General features: G+C 43.3%; 2 protein-coding genes across 4 annotated transcripts; one reads left to right on the plus strand and one right to left on the minus strand.

Annotated features, from left to right (window-relative positions):
- Window positions 1-1,542: 1,542 nt before the first annotated feature.
- Window positions 1,543-9,092, plus strand: tob2 (transducer of ERBB2, 2). 3 transcript variants are annotated; one of them, XM_081716583.1, is made up of 3 exons: window positions 1,543-1,760; window positions 1,888-1,917; window positions 3,910-9,092. In XM_081716583.1, exon 3 carries the CDS (start codon window positions 4,200-4,202, stop codon window positions 5,388-5,390), a length of 1,191 nt encoding a protein of 396 aa, XP_081572709.1. In that variant the 5' UTR covers window positions 1,543-1,760; window positions 1,888-1,917; window positions 3,910-4,199; the 3' UTR covers window positions 5,391-9,092. The 3 variants fall into 3 exon arrangements, with proteins under 3 accessions (XP_081572709.1, XP_081572710.1, XP_035381244.2); XM_081716584.1 differs by lacking the exon at window positions 1,888-1,917 and having other exon boundaries at window positions 3,910-3,996; window positions 4,106-9,092; XM_035525351.2 differs by lacking the exon at window positions 1,888-1,917.
- A 1,729-nt stretch (window positions 9,093-10,821) lies between these two features.
- Window positions 10,822-18,794, minus strand: tefb (TEF transcription factor, PAR bZIP family member b). Its single transcript, XM_027022054.3, has 4 exons — window positions 18,103-18,794; window positions 16,718-17,119; window positions 15,864-16,084; window positions 10,822-14,102 (listed from the first exon to the last, which is right to left on the minus strand). Exons 1-4 carry the CDS (start codon window positions 18,227-18,229, stop codon window positions 13,887-13,889), a joined length of 966 nt encoding a protein of 321 aa, XP_026877855.3. The 5' UTR covers window positions 18,230-18,794; the 3' UTR covers window positions 10,822-13,886.
- Between the last annotated feature and the right edge of the window lie 1,117 nt (window positions 18,795-19,911).

The following is a 19,911-nucleotide window of genomic DNA, read 5'->3' on the forward strand; positions in this document are numbered from 1 at the left end:
AGTAATTGAGTTAATTTTGATTAATTATCCAGCTAATCTACATTCCCAATATAAAATCTGTGTGAAATGAAAAGTTGCCATGAAATTAGATGACCCCTTGTGGTAGAACTGTTCTTGAACCCTTTGAAAAGGATTGAAGAAACTATTTTTCAGAGAAGAGCATCACTCTTCCTGACAGAGAGGAAATGTCTTTGTGATGAAATAACACAGATTTAGTCTGTTTAGTCAATAGCCCCTAAGTCACATCCACCACCAGTAATAATGGCCTGTGTGAGCACAGTAATCATCTCTTTCATAATAGGCAGTAAATTAGATTATTCACTGCTATTCTGTCATTTTAAAACACTTCTGTTCCAGAGTTTACATCAGTACATACAGTACAGTACAAGTATAAAATTACAACAGCAACAAGTTAGACTAATCCAGTAATAACCACAGAATTTAGATGTCCTAGTAAACATTACTTTAAGACAGCTATTGTAATTTTAATGAGATGGAAAAGAGAATTCCACAAAAGGGAGGCCTTTGCCCAGAAAGCTCGATATTTCTTTCCATGCTAGGAAACCATTATCTGCGAACAAACTAGGCTCACTGCTATAAACCTCTACTAAATAAGTAGGTGAATGATTATTCACAGATTATGTACATAAGTTTGTATATTGAACTTAATTCTAAAAAGACAGCAGTTTATGACAATGGCTGAATGGACCAATTTAAACAGAGTTATGAGGGTTTTTTGCTAGCTATTTATAGCTGCTTAGCAACCTATCACTTTCTGCTGTGCATAATGTTAAAGCAGCATATATTGTTGTAGAATTACATGTGGACCACAATCACAGCCTATAATATTTAATTTGACTTTAAAAATGTAGAAATACAATAGTTGCTATCAAACCTATCCTTTTATGTTACAATGACAAATTTCAGTCAAAATATTTCTGATTATATCTTTAACAGCTTTGGAAAATGGTTCCTAATGGATCAATAAAAAGAAACTACACTACCCGTAATGCAATTCTTTTAGCAGGACACTACTTTTCTTGCTGACTGGACACCCTAGTTGTCCAATTGACATTGGTTCTGCCCACCTAACAGCCAATAGCAGGTCTGTTGCTATCACTTTTTATATTTTTAGCATTACTCAGCACAGCCTCCCGTACTGAAATATACGTTCGCCAAATAAAATAGTGAGCACATAACTGACCATTTATTCAAGGCGTATAACGGTATCAGCTCGCTTATGTTAACCGAAAATAACCGGAGACTTGCTAAAAAATATTAACAAGGAACGAAATAAACCAACAGGTCAAATTGCCCCAAATTGCACTAACACTATTTGAGTTTGTTTTCCTTATAACCATACTTGAGTAGGCTACAAACACAATAACATACATGCCATACTGTTACAGGAGACTCCAAGCAGTCACTGGCCTTGCTATCGCTAGCGATCTCTGATGAGTTAATTACTATAATGTGTAGAAAGTAGTGCCATCTTGAAGGCACGTCACAAAACAGGGGGCGTGGATGAACGTATATTCCATATAAATGCGCAAGGTTGTCAAACAGTAAACTTTCCTTAGGCTGCTTCAAGGTGTAGGAATAGTGTAGTAAGCAGTTGGTTTACCAACAAAGACACATTTTAATTTCTTGTTACTTGGTGCATTCGCACTGTATGCTAATCAATAGACGTTGACCTGCGCCAATCTGCCAAGTTCATGTTTTATAGGAATTAATTTGCGTGGGCTAATAACATGCTGGCCGTAAGTATTATCCGCTCTCGAAATCTATATAGATCCAAATGTTTTCAAATCCCACCTAAAGGTATTTTTTGTACATTTCTTCATTTAAAATGCGTCACATTCGCTTTTTTTATTGTTTAATAATTAGTGAGACGAGCACTGTCGTCCATTTTAGAAGGTAATGTATTTACTGCCATCTCAACTCGGTAGTGAATTAAACATGTTCATATTGAAATATCTGGCTAACCCGGCGAGTGAAGTAGTTTTGGCTTGCTTTGGGTTCGATTTATTTTGTTTTATAGTGGGTGTCAGTCTGACATGGCTTCAAGTCATACATTTTCTGAACTAAACACCTAAACCTACTCCTGTAGCTAGCTAGATTTTTTTTTTTAAATATCCCTGTCCAAGTAGGCTGGGGCTGCCAAGTTAAGACATCATGGCGTTCCTTGGTTCGTACTAGAGTTGGGAGTGTTGGATGTAGCTTTACAGTTTATTCCCCGTATTTAACCTGAGTAGTACTCTCGAATTGATTCCCATGTTCGATACAGCACTTGGCTGTTATAACCTTTTTTTAAATTATTTTTAAGACCACCATGTTTTAAAATAGAAAACGGGCCCTCGTTTGCTCCAGCGCCACGCTGGTAAGAGCTCCTGCGATGTCCTGCTAAGACGGTGCAAAATAAAACCAATTCTGTGATGGTTTGCTTGTGGCTGTAGGCAACATTGACAACACGTCCCCTGCCTGTGTTGCATGTGCTGTCCTACTACGCCTTCTGCTCAGGCGTTTGCTCCTTCCAGGCGGCCAGTCCTGTAAACAAAACCCAAATCTACCAGATAATGGAGTGAGACCACGCAGCGCCCATTTATTGTGCTGGGTGTTTTCTCTCTAATAATTTTTAGATAATGGAAGAGCCTAATGGTGCATGTATATTAAAAGAAATCTTAAGGCGATGCTTTGGAGCAAATGCAGTCACTGAGAGGTGAAGTTCGTTGTTTCTCAATTTACAAACTCGAGCAATAGCCTACAGGCCATCTTTTTGTCGTCTTGTCGTTTACGTTGTCATTGTAGTTTTGCATTGTATGACATTGAGTGACATTGAATGCATAACGCTAAATTGAATGTTGAGGAACGCTGAAGCCATTGCTACTAGCTACCGTGCTTCTTGTTTTTATTAAAATGGCTCTACATTAGGATCATCAAATCCCAGTTTATTAAAATATCCAACCGCACGGGTAAACGACCCTAAACAAAGCTTATTGCTGTGGAGCCACCGCAAATCGCTAACTGGTTTAGATCGTGACTACTTGCATCCTGTATCGTTTGCGTGTGCGAATATTCACCTGTTAGATGGAGTTAATGTACCCTAACTCCTGCTTCCTTCACTAGTCCTTATAGCCATCAGCCTGCATAATTGGTTTGCCAGCTGTCGTATTAGCTAGCTAGCAGAGTCCCTTAAATTCGTCATTCAGCAGTGTTCTTTGTTTAGATTCGATATCAGGACATGACATCCAGTAACCCATTGCTAAGTGACTGGCACCACGTCGAATATACATATTTAATTGTAAAGGCGTATTATAAACGCGGGTTTAAGAACGTTAGGTAGGTAACTAGCAGAGTTTGCTGATCTGTTTTGGTGACTCGGAGGCGGGTACGCGTGAATATGACGTCAAAAGAAATGCATTGTGGGAATTGGTGTTTCTTGTGGCTTCTATGCGAATCAGCCATTTTAATCCAACATGAATGCCATGCATCATGGTTAGTTTTAACCATCAAATACATGTAACCTATTGAATTTAGCCTCCCATTGTAGTGCTTGCTGACTAGGGTGTAATCAATATTTTTAACTCATTTCAACACTGGTTACCCTGACTTTTGTGCCTGGTCCTACACACAACCTCATCACTGATTGGCAATAAAGTAAAATTGGATGCAAATGTATTAATTTTTAATGCCATCTTGATTATGAATTTGGTTTTCTTGCAGTCATGCTGACATGAGTTGAACAATCTCTTGTTGCCTGTGTAGTCCTGACAGCTTTGGCTTCTGTAGGAAGGCACAGATGTGGGATTTGAGCTGGCCAAGTGTTGTTGCCTCTTATGGTCCTTTTTAATATCTCCAATGTGTGGTCAATTAAAGTTGAATTTTTTTTTTTTCTTGTGCTCTTTCCAGAGGGGTTGAAGAGTGACACCTAGACACCTGGTAAGCCTGGTGTGGAATAGCAGGTCAGAGCCATTCAGAGAGACTGCACTTCTTGAGGTCTGTGTGTTGGTCTTCGCACATCCTCCCCCCACATTCAAAAGCAGAGGTGACGTCTGTCTAGCTGCCCACTCATCACCAGGACCAATCCTTTCTCCTCTCTTGACAGCCTTGGCAGGATATGTGGAGACCATTGTAGTGCATCTCCTGCTGGAGATATAGGACACTAGCATTGTGATCCTGACCTGATCCTGTTCTTGGCCATGCACTTGGAAGTCAAGGTTGCATTGAACTTCATAGTGTCCTACCTGTACAACAAGCTCCCCCGGAGACGAGCAGATCTGTTTGGCGAGGAGCTGGAGCGCATCCTGGTGTCACGTTTCGAAGGTCACTGGTACCCTGAGGCACCTCTGCGTGGTTCCGCCTTCCGTTGCCTGCACCTTGGAGTCCCTAGGGATCCTGTGGTGGATTTGGCAGCCAGGAGGAGTGGTTTGGACACAGAGGAAGTCCGTGCCAATGTCCCTCCAGAGCTCAGCATTTGGATTGACCCTTATGAAGTGTCCTATCAGATTGGTGAGAAAGGTGCTGTTAAGGTTCTGTACATGGAGGATCCTCCAGGTTTAGGGGGAGAGGGTGGACCACCAGAGAGTGTTGGGCTCAGTAAAGGAGAGGTGGAGTTAGATGAGGGGAAGAGTTTGGGCTTCAATCCTGATGCTCAGGTGTTTGTGCCCATCGGTGGCCAGGTGTCACCCGTTATGCTGCCATCCCTTGCCAGTTCGCCTACACCTCTCTGCCAGGGTCTGTTCAGCTATGCAGGCCCCAGTACTCCAACCAACCCTGCTGTACACTCCTCCAATGCCTCCTCCCCTTCTCCACCCAGTGCAAGCCTGCCGTACCCTCACACAGCCGCCCCACCCACCCCACGCCCGGCCCCACAGCAAATCACTTTCACCACAGCCAGCTTTGCTGCCACCAAGTTCGGGTCCACCAAGATGAAGAAGTGTGGTCTTGGGGTGGTGGCTGGGTCCAGTAATGTCGGCGCCCCTCAGCAGAGAATGCTGAGCCGCTCCCCCACCACCATATCTCCCCCTGGGCTGGTCAAGCACAAGCCTGTTTCTCTCTCCATGCACTCTCTATCTGGCCAAGTCTCCAGCCAGCTCTCCCCTGATGCCAAAGAGTTTGTCTACCCTGCTTCCCAAGGACCCCTCTACTTTGATGCTGAAGCCCCACCCCTGACACACACAGGCCCATTCCAGGCTCCGCCTCCACACCCCACCCACAGCCATGCCACCTTCGATCCGTTCTCCAGTTCCCCACCAGGACAAGCTGTGAGTGTCATTGGTGGCAACAGTGGAATTTCCTTCATGGAGAAACCCCCATTCATGGATGGCATGGGTGGATACAACCTGCAGTATGCTAGCCAAGCCTTCCAACCAGTCGTGTTGGCCAACTGAGTGTTCATAAACCTCTGGAATGGTACACTTAAACGGAATCTCTTACAAGAACTTTATTTTCACCAGTTATTACTAATAAAAAGTTAAGATGGTATTATGACTACTTAAACCACATTTACATTTACTGTGATTTTACTTGTTTTCCCATGGGTTTTCATTTATTTTTGAAAGCAATTCTTCCCCCCCCCCCCCTCCATCTTAAGCATTGGGAGTATCTAGGCTGCTGCTGCAGACATTTTGCAGTGAATGTTGTCATGATGGAGGTCACTTCAAGGTGTTTATCCAGGTATATCTCTAACCTGGCTAAGTTAATAAGCCCCTTATCCTGTGAATGGAGTTGACATTCTGATGGATCACTCTAGAATGGAACATTATATTAAATGATTCAAGTAGAGGGCTAGCATTCTTTTAAGTTCTGGAAAGTGGAGGTTGAACTCTAGCTAAGCTGTCTAGCCAAGCCCAGATCACCACAGTTATGGGTTTGTCAGTTTGACTTTGTGCCAACACAAGTCTTACTGTCTTTTCTGTGGCTTATAAGTATTGAGCTAGAACTGTGAACGAACGCACGCACACCTCTTTTGAAGATGCGTGTTATGTTCAGCCTAGTTCTCTTAAGGTTCAGAGATTGTAAGGGAGCCTAATGGTAATGCTTTAGGACTGCAAAGCTGTTCAGGAAAACTGGTGTCTTCATATTCTGAAGCCATAAACGATACTAAGAGGGAAGCACCTTAGTAAAAGTGAATGATGAGATGACTGTTAATCAGGCTAGTCCTTTGTGTTGTGTACAAGCACATGTGCATTGTTGGTCAGCAGTGCGTAAAGGTGAGAGGGCAGCGGTGTATCGGCTGTGACGTGGTACAGCAGACAAGTTTGATATAAATGGCTGGTGCAGCTTAAGGGAGGGAGAGCATGGAAATGTACATCCATGTGTTCTTGCATAAGTATTGGTGATGACCTTGCTGTCATCCAACTGGCTGTAGCTCGAGTTGGTGCTGTAAATTGCAACAGCTTGGAGATCCTGCTGTTCTGCAGGGTTCAGAGTTCCATCTGCAGCTGCTAGATGCTGACCTGGATTTGACTTTTACAGTAGGGGCTACAAGCATGTGGCTTACCATTGGAATTGGGTGTTGATGTATCAGTTGCAGGAAAAGCAGTGACCTGGTTGTAAAGCAGGACTGAGCATGCCTTGATTTTCTGGGAAACATAGTTGTTACCCCCAATTTCCCCCCCCCCCCCCCCCCCCCAAAAACTCCTGGGCAACATTCGGTTGCCCTGTTTTATAATGACCTTGTTCACACATGTTCCAGCCCCCTCCAGTATTTCAGCACTTTACCCTCTGGGAAATTGAGTTCCCACAATGCCTCAGTCAGAAAGGGCACTGCCATTTCTGTTTGTGTCCTTTATACCTTTTAATAGCAACCATTTCCATGTGATGAACATGTTCAGTTAAAGGACAATTGAAGATGGTTATTTTTGTTGAGGTTGAACTGAATGTGTATCCTGCTGTCTACATCTAAGTGCTCTCACCGGACCACCACTGACATGTTGTGACCCCTTTACATTGCATTGTGCGAGTCCATAGTGACTTCAGTTTTTCTTAATCTTATTACTTTTCCTTTTGGATGAGAAGGGTCCAGATTTCTGTCATTGTTGTGACTGGGTGAAGCTGGGTGTATTTTTACATTTATTTGTAATTTATTTACGATTTTTCTATTTTTTTTTCCAGTGTTTTTTCAGAGAGAATCTATGACATTTGTAAAAGAAGATATATACAATGATATGTATATATTTCTTATGTTAAGATATCCTTTATTTAGTTTCTTATGTGCTGAGGTTATTTTTTCAGGAATAACTAATGAATATATATATATGCAAGCGGAAACAAATAAAATGTTTAACAAAGTACAGAATGTGTTGTACCTATTTAGATGTTTGTCATGACATGGTGTCTTGAGAAGGTTTGGACTGAATGCTGACAGTTGGCTGAATTCTGAAGTTAAATTATTTTTAACTTTTTTTTGTTTGTTTTTTTTTGTGTGTACACATGCTCAAGAGCGGTCTGAATGTTTGGACAGCCTGAGTCTGTTTGCACATTAAAGCAATCTTAAACATTCCCCTTCAGTCAACATCTGCAGATTAATTTCAGCAACACCCACCCCCCACTTAGTGACTCTTGTATGGCTCTTGGCTATAAAGGTTTTCAACACTAACAAAGGCCTCCATTTCCATACCATATCCAGCTGTTCCCAGCTGCCTGTATATGGCTGCCCAACACAACTAGCTTCTGCAATAAATCGACAAGCAATGTTGAGTTGCATTTAAACATGTTAAGTCCTCTTGTTTTAGCCTTTCCTGACAGACAAAATGGCTAAATTTCTAACTTGTACCAACTTTTCTCTACTGCATGAGTCCCTTACCGAGAGGTTTTGTGGAGGAGAGGGAGGAGTTGCCATATGGTTTTCAATGCTGGCTTGGTGGCTCAGACCTGCTGTTCCATCGCTTGTTGATCAAGAATTTCATGCAAATGGGCTCTCCTGGTTTTTCCCACCTGAAGGGACTGAACTCCATGGGGGGGTGGAGGTTAGAAATGAAAACTGTGTGAATTTGCCTTAACTTCCTGTAATGAATATGTAATCATTTCTGGATGCTGGGAAGAAGCATCTGTATCCAGGTAAAGGATTACTTGAATGTGTGATGTCCTTCTGTATCCACATGATATCATGGTCTTGGGTGTGGCATCAGTGAATGTTTGCTGGTGGGTATTTAAATGTCTGATTAAAGTTTATGTAACACATTTCATTGTTTATGAAAATGTAGGGAATTGTGTGGTTTTATTTGCCTTTTTGCTTAAGTGATGGACTATAGGAGCTGATTATTCTAGCACCCTTATGACGGAGGTCCAGCCTTTAACAGCGTTGGGAGATGAGGCAGCACAGACCCTAAAAATTAGGGTGTTTTCACTAAGCTGCTTTGTGCTGGTCCTCCGTGAGCTTGGTGTCACTGCTCCGGGTAACTGCTGTTGAATCGCAGTCCAGAAATGAGATCAGTACTGTATAATGGAAAGTTCATATTCAGCCCCAAAATGGTAATATGGTTATAAATATGCATTGCATAAATGCATTACATGCAAATAAGTTTGCTTGTCCTTATTTTCATCATAAGACCTTTTATAAACCTTCATTATGAGCAGCCTTTGCATTGTTGGGTCAAGCGTTTCTTGTTTGAAGTGTCTCAGCTTTGCCAGGTACCAGATCGTAACACTCCTGGACCTCAGATTAGTTTGCAAACACAGAGGCACTTAAGGACTTCCCCTGGTTGTCTAAGATGATGGAGATGGTGAGGTATCCATGCTGGTGTTTTAATTGCAGTGATTTCTGGTTTGAAGCTTCTGTTCACCCTGATTGATGCTCTGCCTTTTTCTCATTTTTTTGGCCGCGTTTCATTCCATTTACCTGCGTCACCAGGAACACATGATATCGGGTACAATAACAGAACAGCATGTGAACTTGAGGAATTTCACACGGTCAGCTGTTTTTAAATGACTGAGCAGCGACAGGGCAGTCCTAACAGGTAGAGTTGTGTACCTGAAAGGTCCTTTTGCTTATAACCTCCTGCACTTTTAAATATCTTGTTTAAATAAAAAGTTTTTTATATGCAAAATTTCTCATTGATCCATACATGACTATAAATGACACAAATGTACTGTACTTGTCTTGTGATTTTTACTTTTGTCTGTGTTTTTATGCTTTTCCTGTTTTTTCTATGGGACCTTGCCACCTTTTACATGTGTATTGAAACTATTCACAAATGAAATGCAACAACCCTTGTTCTGAGCTTGTCCCTAACAGGGGCCTTACTCCAGGTATTTCTTACTGTATCGGATTCTTTTTTTAAAGTTTGTAATAAAATATAGATTGACAAAAGAAAGCATGAGAAATAAATGCTGTGTCCAGCCTCATGGTTACACTTTGGCTACATTTTCACTGTGAATGCTAACATTGCATTGATGAAAGACATTTAGGATTTGTGTTGTCATCGTCATGAGTCCTGAAGAGGTTTTACCTTTTATTGACATCCTTAGCATTGTGAGTGAAGTACTCCTTGTTCATGCCTGCTGTTACTCAGTCTAATGGTGTGAAATGAAGGTGAAAGGTAGGAGGCATTCGTTCAAAGTCACTGCAGAAATTCAATAAGATTCATTTTAATATCTTCAGATATCCTATGCTTCTTGCACATGGTATCACATTTCCATTCGTGCAGGACTGTTGGTGTCCTCAGTGCATCGACTACCATACCTCCCCTCCCTGGATGGGGCAGCTCGTACCGCCGGATCTAGAGTGGACGCTGACCTCTGGCAGGTCCCTGGGTCTAGAGTGGATGCTGACCTCTGGCAGGTCCCTGGGTCTAGAGTGGATGCTGACCACTGGAAGGTCCCTGGGTCTTGCAGCTTGCTTATTCGCAGCTGACTGTCAAATGTATCAGGAATGAAAGTCACTTCTGAGTATTCAATGAGCGACAACGTTCTTCTCATTAATTCCTCCTTTTAAACTCGAGATACACATCATTAGTTTGAACCCTAAAGGCACCAGGGACACATTGCAGGTATGGAGATGTTAGCGTGCACTCCCAACAGCACTTAGAAGAATGTGTGTGTGTGTGTTTTGTGCTTACATAGCTGACTTTGTCTTTCACTTTCTCTCCTGCTCCTCTTAGTGCCATTCCCCCTCTCTCTCATCCATGCACATGCCCCTCACGTTTCTGCCTGTCCTTCTTCTCACTGGCGTCTCCTGCCAACCTGCAGTACAGCCCTGTATCTCCACCTCCCTTCTCCACCCCTCTTCAGATCCTCCATCTCCACCACCCTCCTCCTCCTTTCGTCCTCTTCACCTCCGTCCTCTTCCCGTCGACCAAAGGCAGATGTGATGCAACATTGTTTTCATGTGGCTAAGGGCGTTTATGTAACCTCTTTTATGCTTGTAGAATACTAATAAAACACAGAAAGATAACAAGACTCTGAAATCAGAAATGAACACACTCACTGTGTGAGAGGGTGTGTGTACGTGTGAGGGGTACTAGTGTACAGAATCATGAAAGCACCATAAAGTTTGAATGCACCATCTCCATATGTATCACTGCTGTATGTTGTAATGGTGATCTTGTTAACTTTAGAATTAAAGATTCTGTATCATTTATTCTGCTGTGGACACCCAGGGACCATAACAGGGTAATTGACTCAGTCGAGGAGAGCCTTGTGGGTGACAAGATGCGAGCATCCGCGTGCTTCATCGTATGGGGGCATGTGTGCGAGTTTTTGCCCGATATACCTTGAAAGGTGCCAATCATGCGTTCCTCAAAATGTCTCACGAGTCTGATGTCAGCAGCAGTAGGAGCCAATCACAAAGCATAGGAACAAAGACTTCAGCAAGGTCAATGAATTTAAATTCCACTTTATTATACAGGACACATTTAGGACATGTTGCATTTCACAATACCCCTACTTACCAGGAAGAAAAGCCTCTTCATATATACATAAACAAGTCACTTTTAAAAAGGTGTACTGGTTTTTAAAACAAATATTTTTGGCTAAAACAATGCATACAGAAAACAAACCTCTGACTGCTACATGTCCATAGTTGGGTACAAGAAAGGTTTTCTTCATAATTTTTAGGTATATGTCCACAGAGAGGTTCTTTGTCTGCATTATGACTATCACCACACATCAACAAATAAAATGTAAATGAAAGGGCATATTTCACAACAAACAAACAAAAAATAAATCCCTAATAACTCATTCAAATGTCCATTATATCTATGTTTTTGTCAGAATTGAACAGTATGAATAAAACCTAAGAAAAGAATGGTCAAGTATATTAAATGCTGGAGTCAGGAATACAGATTAATAGGTTGGTGATAGTTAAGGATGAGACATGTGTGCTCTAATAAACAGTGAAGTGATCAAACAAACAAAACTTTGGGAGGCTCCTACCATCGTTATACTGATGGCTGTACTTACAGAGACCATGATGGAGCTGCATTGCCAGAACGAGAAGATTTGGAGTAGAATATGCAACAGACTGAGGCAGACTGCATGCTGTGGTCAACGGTCTACACGGCATCATTATAATTTAGAGAAACCAGGAGCATTGGGTCATATCGTCTTTTTCCTATGTGGAACTGTGTGGCACAATCAGTTTCGGACAAACCGAGCAACCTGGGACGCATCCGACTTTTTGATAGAGCCTTTGTTGCAGTTCAGAGTATTTCATCAGTATTTCATGCTACTCATTGTAGCTATGAGATTTTAAGTACACTTTGTGTGTTTTTTTGTGTGTATTTCCAAAGACATTTATCGACCTGTTTACCTCAGTAAAAGTTTATCAGTAACAGCTTATCGGACCTTTAATGTAATTTCTAAACTTCAATTAGATGCCATTTGCATGCAAAACAAGGAGACCTTGGAAACGTTCCACCCGTGATGGATAATCTCTGAAATTTCAGAAGTCTTTTCTGTGTAGAAATGATTTTTAATTAAGCTATGATTTTTTAAAAAACGGGCATTTTATTGCTCAAACATTCACTCCCTCAGCTTTAAAGTTGGGCTGAGCTGTCTGTGTATCTACATAGCACCCCCTGTAGGAGAGCTGTATTATTGTCCAGTAGGAAAACCCTGTCAATAGTATTTAAGAACAGAAGCATGAAACGAGGTAAACATGAATGGCGCTGTATTGCCCTGCTTTTAAACGTTCTGACAAAACAAAACAAAAAACGTCCAGACCACTGGTCGACAACTGACCAGAAAACCAATTTTTGCTTACCTATCCCTGCCCAGTAACTCAGTAAGTATATACTCTTTCTTCAAAGATTTGATATCTATATACAGCTATATATGTTTTTATTTAAAAATACTGGTGCAAACATCACTAATAAGATGCAGTACAGTAGGACAGAATCACTGGGTATTGTTAACAGTGAAGAACACTCACAGTTAAAAATCATCACAACAGAAACGGTCTATTCACTGTAACAACTGTGGAAGGAGACAACGGTTTGGAGCAACAGAGCTGTGCTGGGGCGGAAACAGGTATATGCACAGGGGCGGAGCTGGAGGCAGAGCTGGAGGCGGAGCTGCTCCCTGTGGACCAAGGATCAGGCCAGCAGCATTACTGCACAAATGTAGAGCAGGGCTGCTGTCTTTGCCCCGCCCAGCTCCTCAGCACTGAGCTGAGGACCAAGAACTACAGGAAGAACCACAATCACAATCTTTAAAAAAAACCTCTAGTTTATCCTTTCTCTTGAAAGGACTGAAAGCCATAAAGTCCCATTACTGTCAATGTAGAATGAATGTCTAGTGGACTTCAGTGTCCAGAGTTTGAAGATCCCTGATGTACTGCAGGTGCATGTGCTGGTACAGACTTTTGTGTGTGTGTGTGTGTGTGTGTGTGTGTGTGTGTGTGGAACCTGCAGCCCATAGACCTTGGGAAGAATAACAGTCTTTTCCCTACTCTGCCCTACCATCATCGCAGTGTCCAAAGGTAGCTGTCACCGGTGATGTTTGTGTGGCACAGGAGAAAAGCATTGCTTCTAGACTGAGACTCATGCTTCTATCTGTGCTGAAAAAAAAAAACATTTACTGCTAATCACACAGTACACACAAAAACACTTTATACTGAGTGCAAACTCAAGGGAAAATGAAACACACACACACCCACGCACACACACACTTGACAACATGCATTTCTCACAAACACAGGAGCTGGAAGAGAAGAAGGTAGAGGTCACACTTGCTGTGGCTGGAACACACTCGTGCTCCTCCAAACTGCACCACTTACTGTGTCCTTTATCGCTCAGCTCATGATGGACACTTTTCCGCTCCCGCCTCCAGCTCACATAGCAGACAGTCTCCCTCTCTCGCTCGCCGCAAATAAATCAACAAGCTCGCCTTTCCCACGCCGCTGACGGCCATGCATGTGTACAAGGCTTTGCTGGAGCGGAGAGAGAGTCAGCTGCCCATGCTCCAAGAACATGGGAAGGTGAAAGGTAAAAGGTTAGGAGGGGTCACTAGGATTAGTAGGGCTTCATGCTTTGGCTCGGTGTGTGGTTGTGTTACTCCGTCTCCGTGACAACGTTCTGTGCGAGTTCTGCCTTATGTTTCCTGCTTGTCTGGTTTTGCTGGATCCAGTTGAGACTCTAGGGTGGTCTCTCCAACAATGTCTGAGGGCCACACCTTTTTGTGGGTTCCAGTTTAGTTTTTTTTTTGTTTTTGTTTTTTTTTTTACTGCATTTGAACCTTGTGCGTTCAAAAAAAAAAAAAAAAAAAGCAAACACCAGAGCTGTGTGCAAGTGTCTGAGCAAGCCGCTCTTCACATCACCATGGCTGTCCCACACCTAATTTACCCACAATCCCCGTCCACTGTAATCTGGAACTGTGTGAATAGTAGGGAGTTTGGTGGTTTTGTATTGTTTTAATCTGGTGTGCATCTTGGTGAAGTTTGTCCCTTACAGGGGGCCGTACTGGGACTCGTAGAGGGCCATGATTTTCTTGCAGCGGCTGCAGTCTTTGCGCAGGTCGGACACTTCCTGCCGGAGCGCGGCATTCTCCCGCTCCAAAAAGGCGGCACGCACGGCTATCTGGTTCTCCTTCAGACGCCGCGCGTCCCGTGAACGCTTCGCCGCCATGTTGTTCTTCTTCCTCCTCGACCAGTACTTATCGTCCTGAGAGAGCGCGAGAGAGAGAGAGCGCGCGCGAGAGAGAGAGAGAGAGAGAGGAGAGCGCGAGAGAGAGAGAGAGAGAGAGAGAGAGAGAGAGAGAGAGAGATATGCAGAGAAAAAGTGGGTGGGTGAATAGAGAGATGGGAGAAAGATTCCAGGTTAGACTGTTATGGAACAATGTAGATCCCTTGTAAACACCAGTGTCTTTGATCTCAGGTTCTCTTCTCTGATAGTGCCAGGGTCTCTGGCCAAATCTGATTCTCTGTATCGATCTGCAATTTACATGATGATTACCTAATTACCTACATCTGAAAATTTACATAATAATTCACATGATTACATAATTACATACATCTGAAGATTAGATATTTTACATAATGATTACATAATTACACACCTATTTACCTGAAAAGATTTTCTGAAAAGCAGCACTCCTCACTGAAAAAATATAAACACTGAATTGGTTTCGGTGATGTAGCTGCATCTTTCTCACCCCATTTTACTTTTTTTATTCTGTATTTAATTATTATTTTATTCATGCTATAGAGAGGCAGTTTCCCAGGCAACAGACCTAGATGGTTAATGGAGGGTTTTGGTGCAGGTTATGTTCAGCTACAAATCCAGCTTTGAGATTCAGATGAAACATGGCTTATGTATGTTTACTCAGAATTCCTGTACTGGGATCCTAACAGTTATTAAACCACTTCCTTCCACACGAACCACAAACATCTGAAATTCTCTAAAAAAAAAAAAAAACTCCTAAAGTTTCTGAAAAACACCCAAGACGTCATTATCTGGAAGCCCGCACCATTTCCTTGACCGCAGGCGCTTTCTCGGCAGGCATTTACGGCTTTTCCGGGTTGCTGTTCCCACTCCAGCCCCAGTTTTGTTAACGGGATTGAGGCATGAATGCAACAAAGCCTTGCATTCACAAGGTCTATCAGTGACGCCAAGCACTGATCCAGGATCAGGCCCCACTGTCCATGTGTCGGATGACCCCAGCTCACTGATTGGCCAGCAGGTCATAACTGGCACAGTGTCTTTGCGGCTTTGTCTTCGCGGAGACAAAGCTTCACACTTTCAGACAGAGTGCTGGAATGCTTCAGCCAGTGTTGTGCTCGCACCCATCTTTTCATACCCTGACAGGACTGAATCGATGTGGCTCACAATCATTTGCTATGAGCCTACAAAGTTGCTTCCAAAAATATCATCTAAACTACAAAGGTCAGGTCCTATATGGACTTATATTGACTTAAATAGCGTCAGCTCGTGCACACGACAAAGAACGAGGACTCCTAGCCTGTGTAAATCTGAGAGGTGGAGTACCCCATGCAAGCAGCCCTCCAGAGCTCAAACTAAACATGCTCATTATGTACTGACTGGCATCCTAAACTCATTGCTTAAGAAACCCAGAATATAAGAGCAGGGGTGTCCATCTCTGGTCCTAAAGATCTACTACCCTGTAAAGGTTCTTTCCAGAACATCTGGAAGATCTTCTACCCTGTAGAGGATTTTTAAATTAGGACTCTGACCAGAAGTAGATCTCCAGAACTGCAGTTGGCCACCCCTTTATTACAATTATCAGGAAATACACATCTGAATGCTGAAGTTTCAGGTCCTCAGATTCTTTTTGACCAAGCCTGGACCAATATAACCACTGCTACAGACCCAGGAACAGTACTGCTCCTATGAGAAGTATCAGGACTGCAGATGCAGAGACCAGACAGCAAAGGCGGGGCCCCGACAGCAGAGGCGGAGCCTCACCTTGGCCTCTGCAGGGACAAACACTTTCTTGGCCTTTTTGATCATGGGCTGAGGCTTCAGTTCCTCTTCTGTGAAGCGGTGCTTGCGTGGGTTGAAGAGCTCCCCACCCGGAATGCTGGACAGAACCAGGTCTGTCGGATCTGGCTGGAAGTTCACGGTAACCTCAATTTCCTCTGGGCTGACCGGGGATGCGGCCACGCGTTCTGAGTCATCTTTGACCACTGAAGAGAGAACACATTCAAAATAATATGATTTTATTTTTCTCATATGGAAAAATTACTCTTCACAGAGTTTCTGCTAAGAGAACAATTCACATTTAGTCAAATCAGCATTAGCCAATTTAATTAATATGGACTTGTTTTGCTGAATAATATACTATTCTTTGGAATAGTAACAGAAAGGTCTAGTAAAGTGATAACAGCTTGTGTCACTGAACAGCCAGACAAAAAACTTAAAACTACAAACTCTACAGTTTAGCCAACTACAATTATCAAACCGCAAAGATCATATATATCTAAAGTTTAAAAATGACCGAGTTCAGATTAAACAGCATTGAAATGAGACATCGTTCAGATGAGATGTCATCAGTAATAGCATCAGCAAGCTATACTGTCTGCAGCACAACTAGTCCTTAGGTGTCCAGTCTACAACAATGAGGTTTGTTGGCGTCATTCTAGCAGAGCTGCAGCTCGAGCGTAGGTAAATAATGTCCGTGTCCCATATGGCTCTGACATACTGAACGGTTTATGAATATGTTTGAAATGTACAGTACATGTCTTTGAACAAAGATGTGTGTGTTTCAGACTGCAGGTCCACACTGGTGTAAATATATCACTCCACATGACAACACTCACTTGTAGCATTTTCCATCACCTGCAGTTCAGCTGCATCACCTTTCTCTTCCTTGTCTTCTTTCACATTCTCTACTTCTTTAGCACCTGCTTTTCCCTCAGCCATCTCCGGGGCCACCGTGGAGGTCTCTGGAGCCTCATGGCTACGGCGCTCCGGTTCCAGGCTCCTCTGTAGCTCCTCCTCCAGAGCGATGGGGATTCGGTTTTCCAGGAGGAACTCGTCCAGGTCCATGTACTCCAGGTGGAAGTTCTCCCCGTCGTAGGGGATGGTCTTCTCCCAGATGGCAGGGGTAAGGGAGGCTGAAATACCACCTGCGCCGCCAGACCCACCGCTCCCGCCCCCTCGGCCCCCACCGGACTCTCCATCCCCAGCATCGGCAGGGCTCAGCTTCTCCTTCTCTAGCTCTGCGTCAGAGAAATGTTGCCATTGTGAAAGACAAATATAAACAAATGCTGACCCGTCTTTGGCATTCCGAGTGCTCTGCTGTTGGTGATCTAGACTGCAACTGTGATTACGCTTTGAAATGTGTTCAAACACAGCAGTATGTGGTGTGAAGATTGGCCTGTATTATTGTAAGCAAAATTATTTGGAATTGTCAGATAACATGTATGCTGCGAGTCGTCGAAACACACGGGAAGACGCGCTGTGACGCTCATTTGCATACTACAGCCTCCTGCTATCCGTGTACCGAAGAGGCCAGTAGTGCCACACCGACCAACAAACGATACATTGTACAGCCCTAGACATACTGTACAAATTAACGTCTGACTTGGTGTCAAGGTTTGCAAATGAGACAGCAGATTCCCATGCCATGCAAATTAAGCGAGGAGATAATCTATAAGTCACAAAAATGGCATTGCGCCTAGCCAGGACCAGGCAGTAAGGACGGGTAACTTCGGCTAGAGTCGCCAGCCGAGTACTTTACACTACTTAAACTCCAAGCAAGCGTGCTGAACCACAACAGAGTTCGTTGCCAGTCCGTAGTACGGATCTCGTTATCCGCTGCCGGTTATGGCTGGACTGTTCAGACGCAACCGGAACACGAAAACATAGCAGAGAACTTTGTGTTCTTTTTGGCGCAGCTTCTCGCCCTAGCAGGAAGTGCATTAGCACGCTCTTCGCTTCTGTAGGGAGTTGGTATCAATGGCTAGCAAATGTACACAAAAGGTTACCGGCCTATAGCACAGAAAAGGCCCCCAACAGACCCTCAGAAGCTTCACGACATCAATGAACTTTAGACAGTGACCGCAGCTGTGTTATACTAGCGCAACCCCTAACTCCGCATAAGCGCGTTTGCATATGAACGACACTGGCAGCCCACACCAATAGACAGACACGTCGAGCCGTAACTATCAGATCAAAACAGAAGATTTGCCACAACTCTTACCGTCATCCCGATCCTCTAGGATGTTGGGTGGTGGGATGTCCATTATTTTCTTTAAAACAAAAGGGAAGGATTTCTGCGGACCACTGCTAGGTGCAATAGCCAGAGTGACCGTCGTCGGTTCGGACATAATTCTCACACTTTAATCTTATCATGAAAAGAAAGAATGAACACTGAAGCGCTGCTGTTTTAATGCGGTCTATCTTCCGTTACTGTTAAATCTACCAGAAATGTAGTGGTAGCATAAGTACTAAAAACAACACCTTATCTCCATGCTCAACGGTATTCAGCTCAAATGTTACATTTTCATAAGATATACGCCTTCCAAAACCTCACCGAGCGCCGATTTGTCGCCAGTGACCTAAGGCATGAATATTAACCAGAAAACATCAGAGTAACGCAACTCGAACCTAACACCAGGCGGAGTATATTCTCGCGCCCCTATTGGTGCACCACAAGTGCAGAATATGAACAGAAAAAATAACAGCCAGTTTATATATAACTCTCTACAAACTCTCTATCTTGTTCACGATGTCAAAGATAATAGCCTCTCTCAATCTATTGTAATATATACATTGTGTAAATTAGATTCAATATATCTGGGACTAATTATCACTTATAAATTATATGCGGTTTTTAGGATCTAATATATGTTCGTAATATTTTAACCTGCCCTGACATTGTATTTTGAAAACCTTTCTTAGCCAACCACTCGTGTCAAAACACGTGCTCCGCCAGCTCACTATAAGCTGATCCGCTAATGGGCGGCACCAACCGTGCGTGGAAGAGTGGCGTCTGCCTCGATGATGCATTTACTATCTCCGCACTGAATATTCAGTGATTCCACTTTGTTTCTACAACGTATTCCTGCGTGTGTAATATTATGCATACATATATATGCACACACGAACGCGAGCGCACGCCTCTATGTCTTTGAGTGCATGCAGGAACATCGTGTTCTGCGCTGCCACGCCGCGCACCAGTAAACACTCGCACAAACGGCAATAATGAGCACGCGCGCCTTCCTGCATCGCAGTAGCCATAACGATAACTTATAACTAAGAATTAGGTCGTCACAGCGTTCAATGTGCTTATTCAAGGAAGGTTGCATGGGACGAATCTTCACAGGCTGCAGCAGTCTCGGTCCTGTAGTACCGCCGTACACGTTTCAGGTCGCTAAGGTTAGTCAGTTAGGAGGTTCGGGTGTGCCGCAGCCCTTGAGAGGTTTGGGTCCCCTGTTATGCATTATTAACAGATCATCCTGCTATCTCATAGCAAACTCTAACACAAGGTGAAGCAACTCACCCGGAAAGGCAAAGTGAGTGCTGAGGACTCTTGTCTGGATGACCGACCTGAAGTCTAGTACCACCACCATGTCGGGCACCAACAGTCCGACTTCCAGAACGTGTTTTCTTTAATCGCACCTTTTCTATCGAATTGAGCATTTAATCTGTGTTCCAAACACGCAGTCGAATTGATATGGGTTTTAAATGGCCAGTCATGACTAGTATAGGCCTGTACACTTTAAACCACAGAACACTATCTGTAACACTGTAAAGTGTTGCAAGACCACATCCGTCTCTCTCTCTCTCTACCATGCAGTGCCTCTAGCTGGGTTTTAATCTCAAGGATAGAATGTCACTGTTGCTGTATCACACTTACACTTACACATCTATCTTATAAAAGGGCTTAGTAACCAGTTGAATCCGGTGCATTATAACATAAAATAGCAACACGGGAAAAAATCAACAACAAAGATGAGTGTTTGGGTTTTGTAGGGTTAGGACCCAGTCAGAGGTATGGTATGTCGGT

This window comes from Electrophorus electricus, chromosome 6 (assembly GCF_041902795.1).
Source record: "Electrophorus electricus isolate QZ-2024a chromosome 6, ASM4190279v1, whole genome shotgun sequence".
In the NCBI taxonomy this organism is placed as follows: domain Eukaryota; kingdom Metazoa; phylum Chordata; class Actinopteri; order Gymnotiformes; family Gymnotidae; genus Electrophorus; species Electrophorus electricus.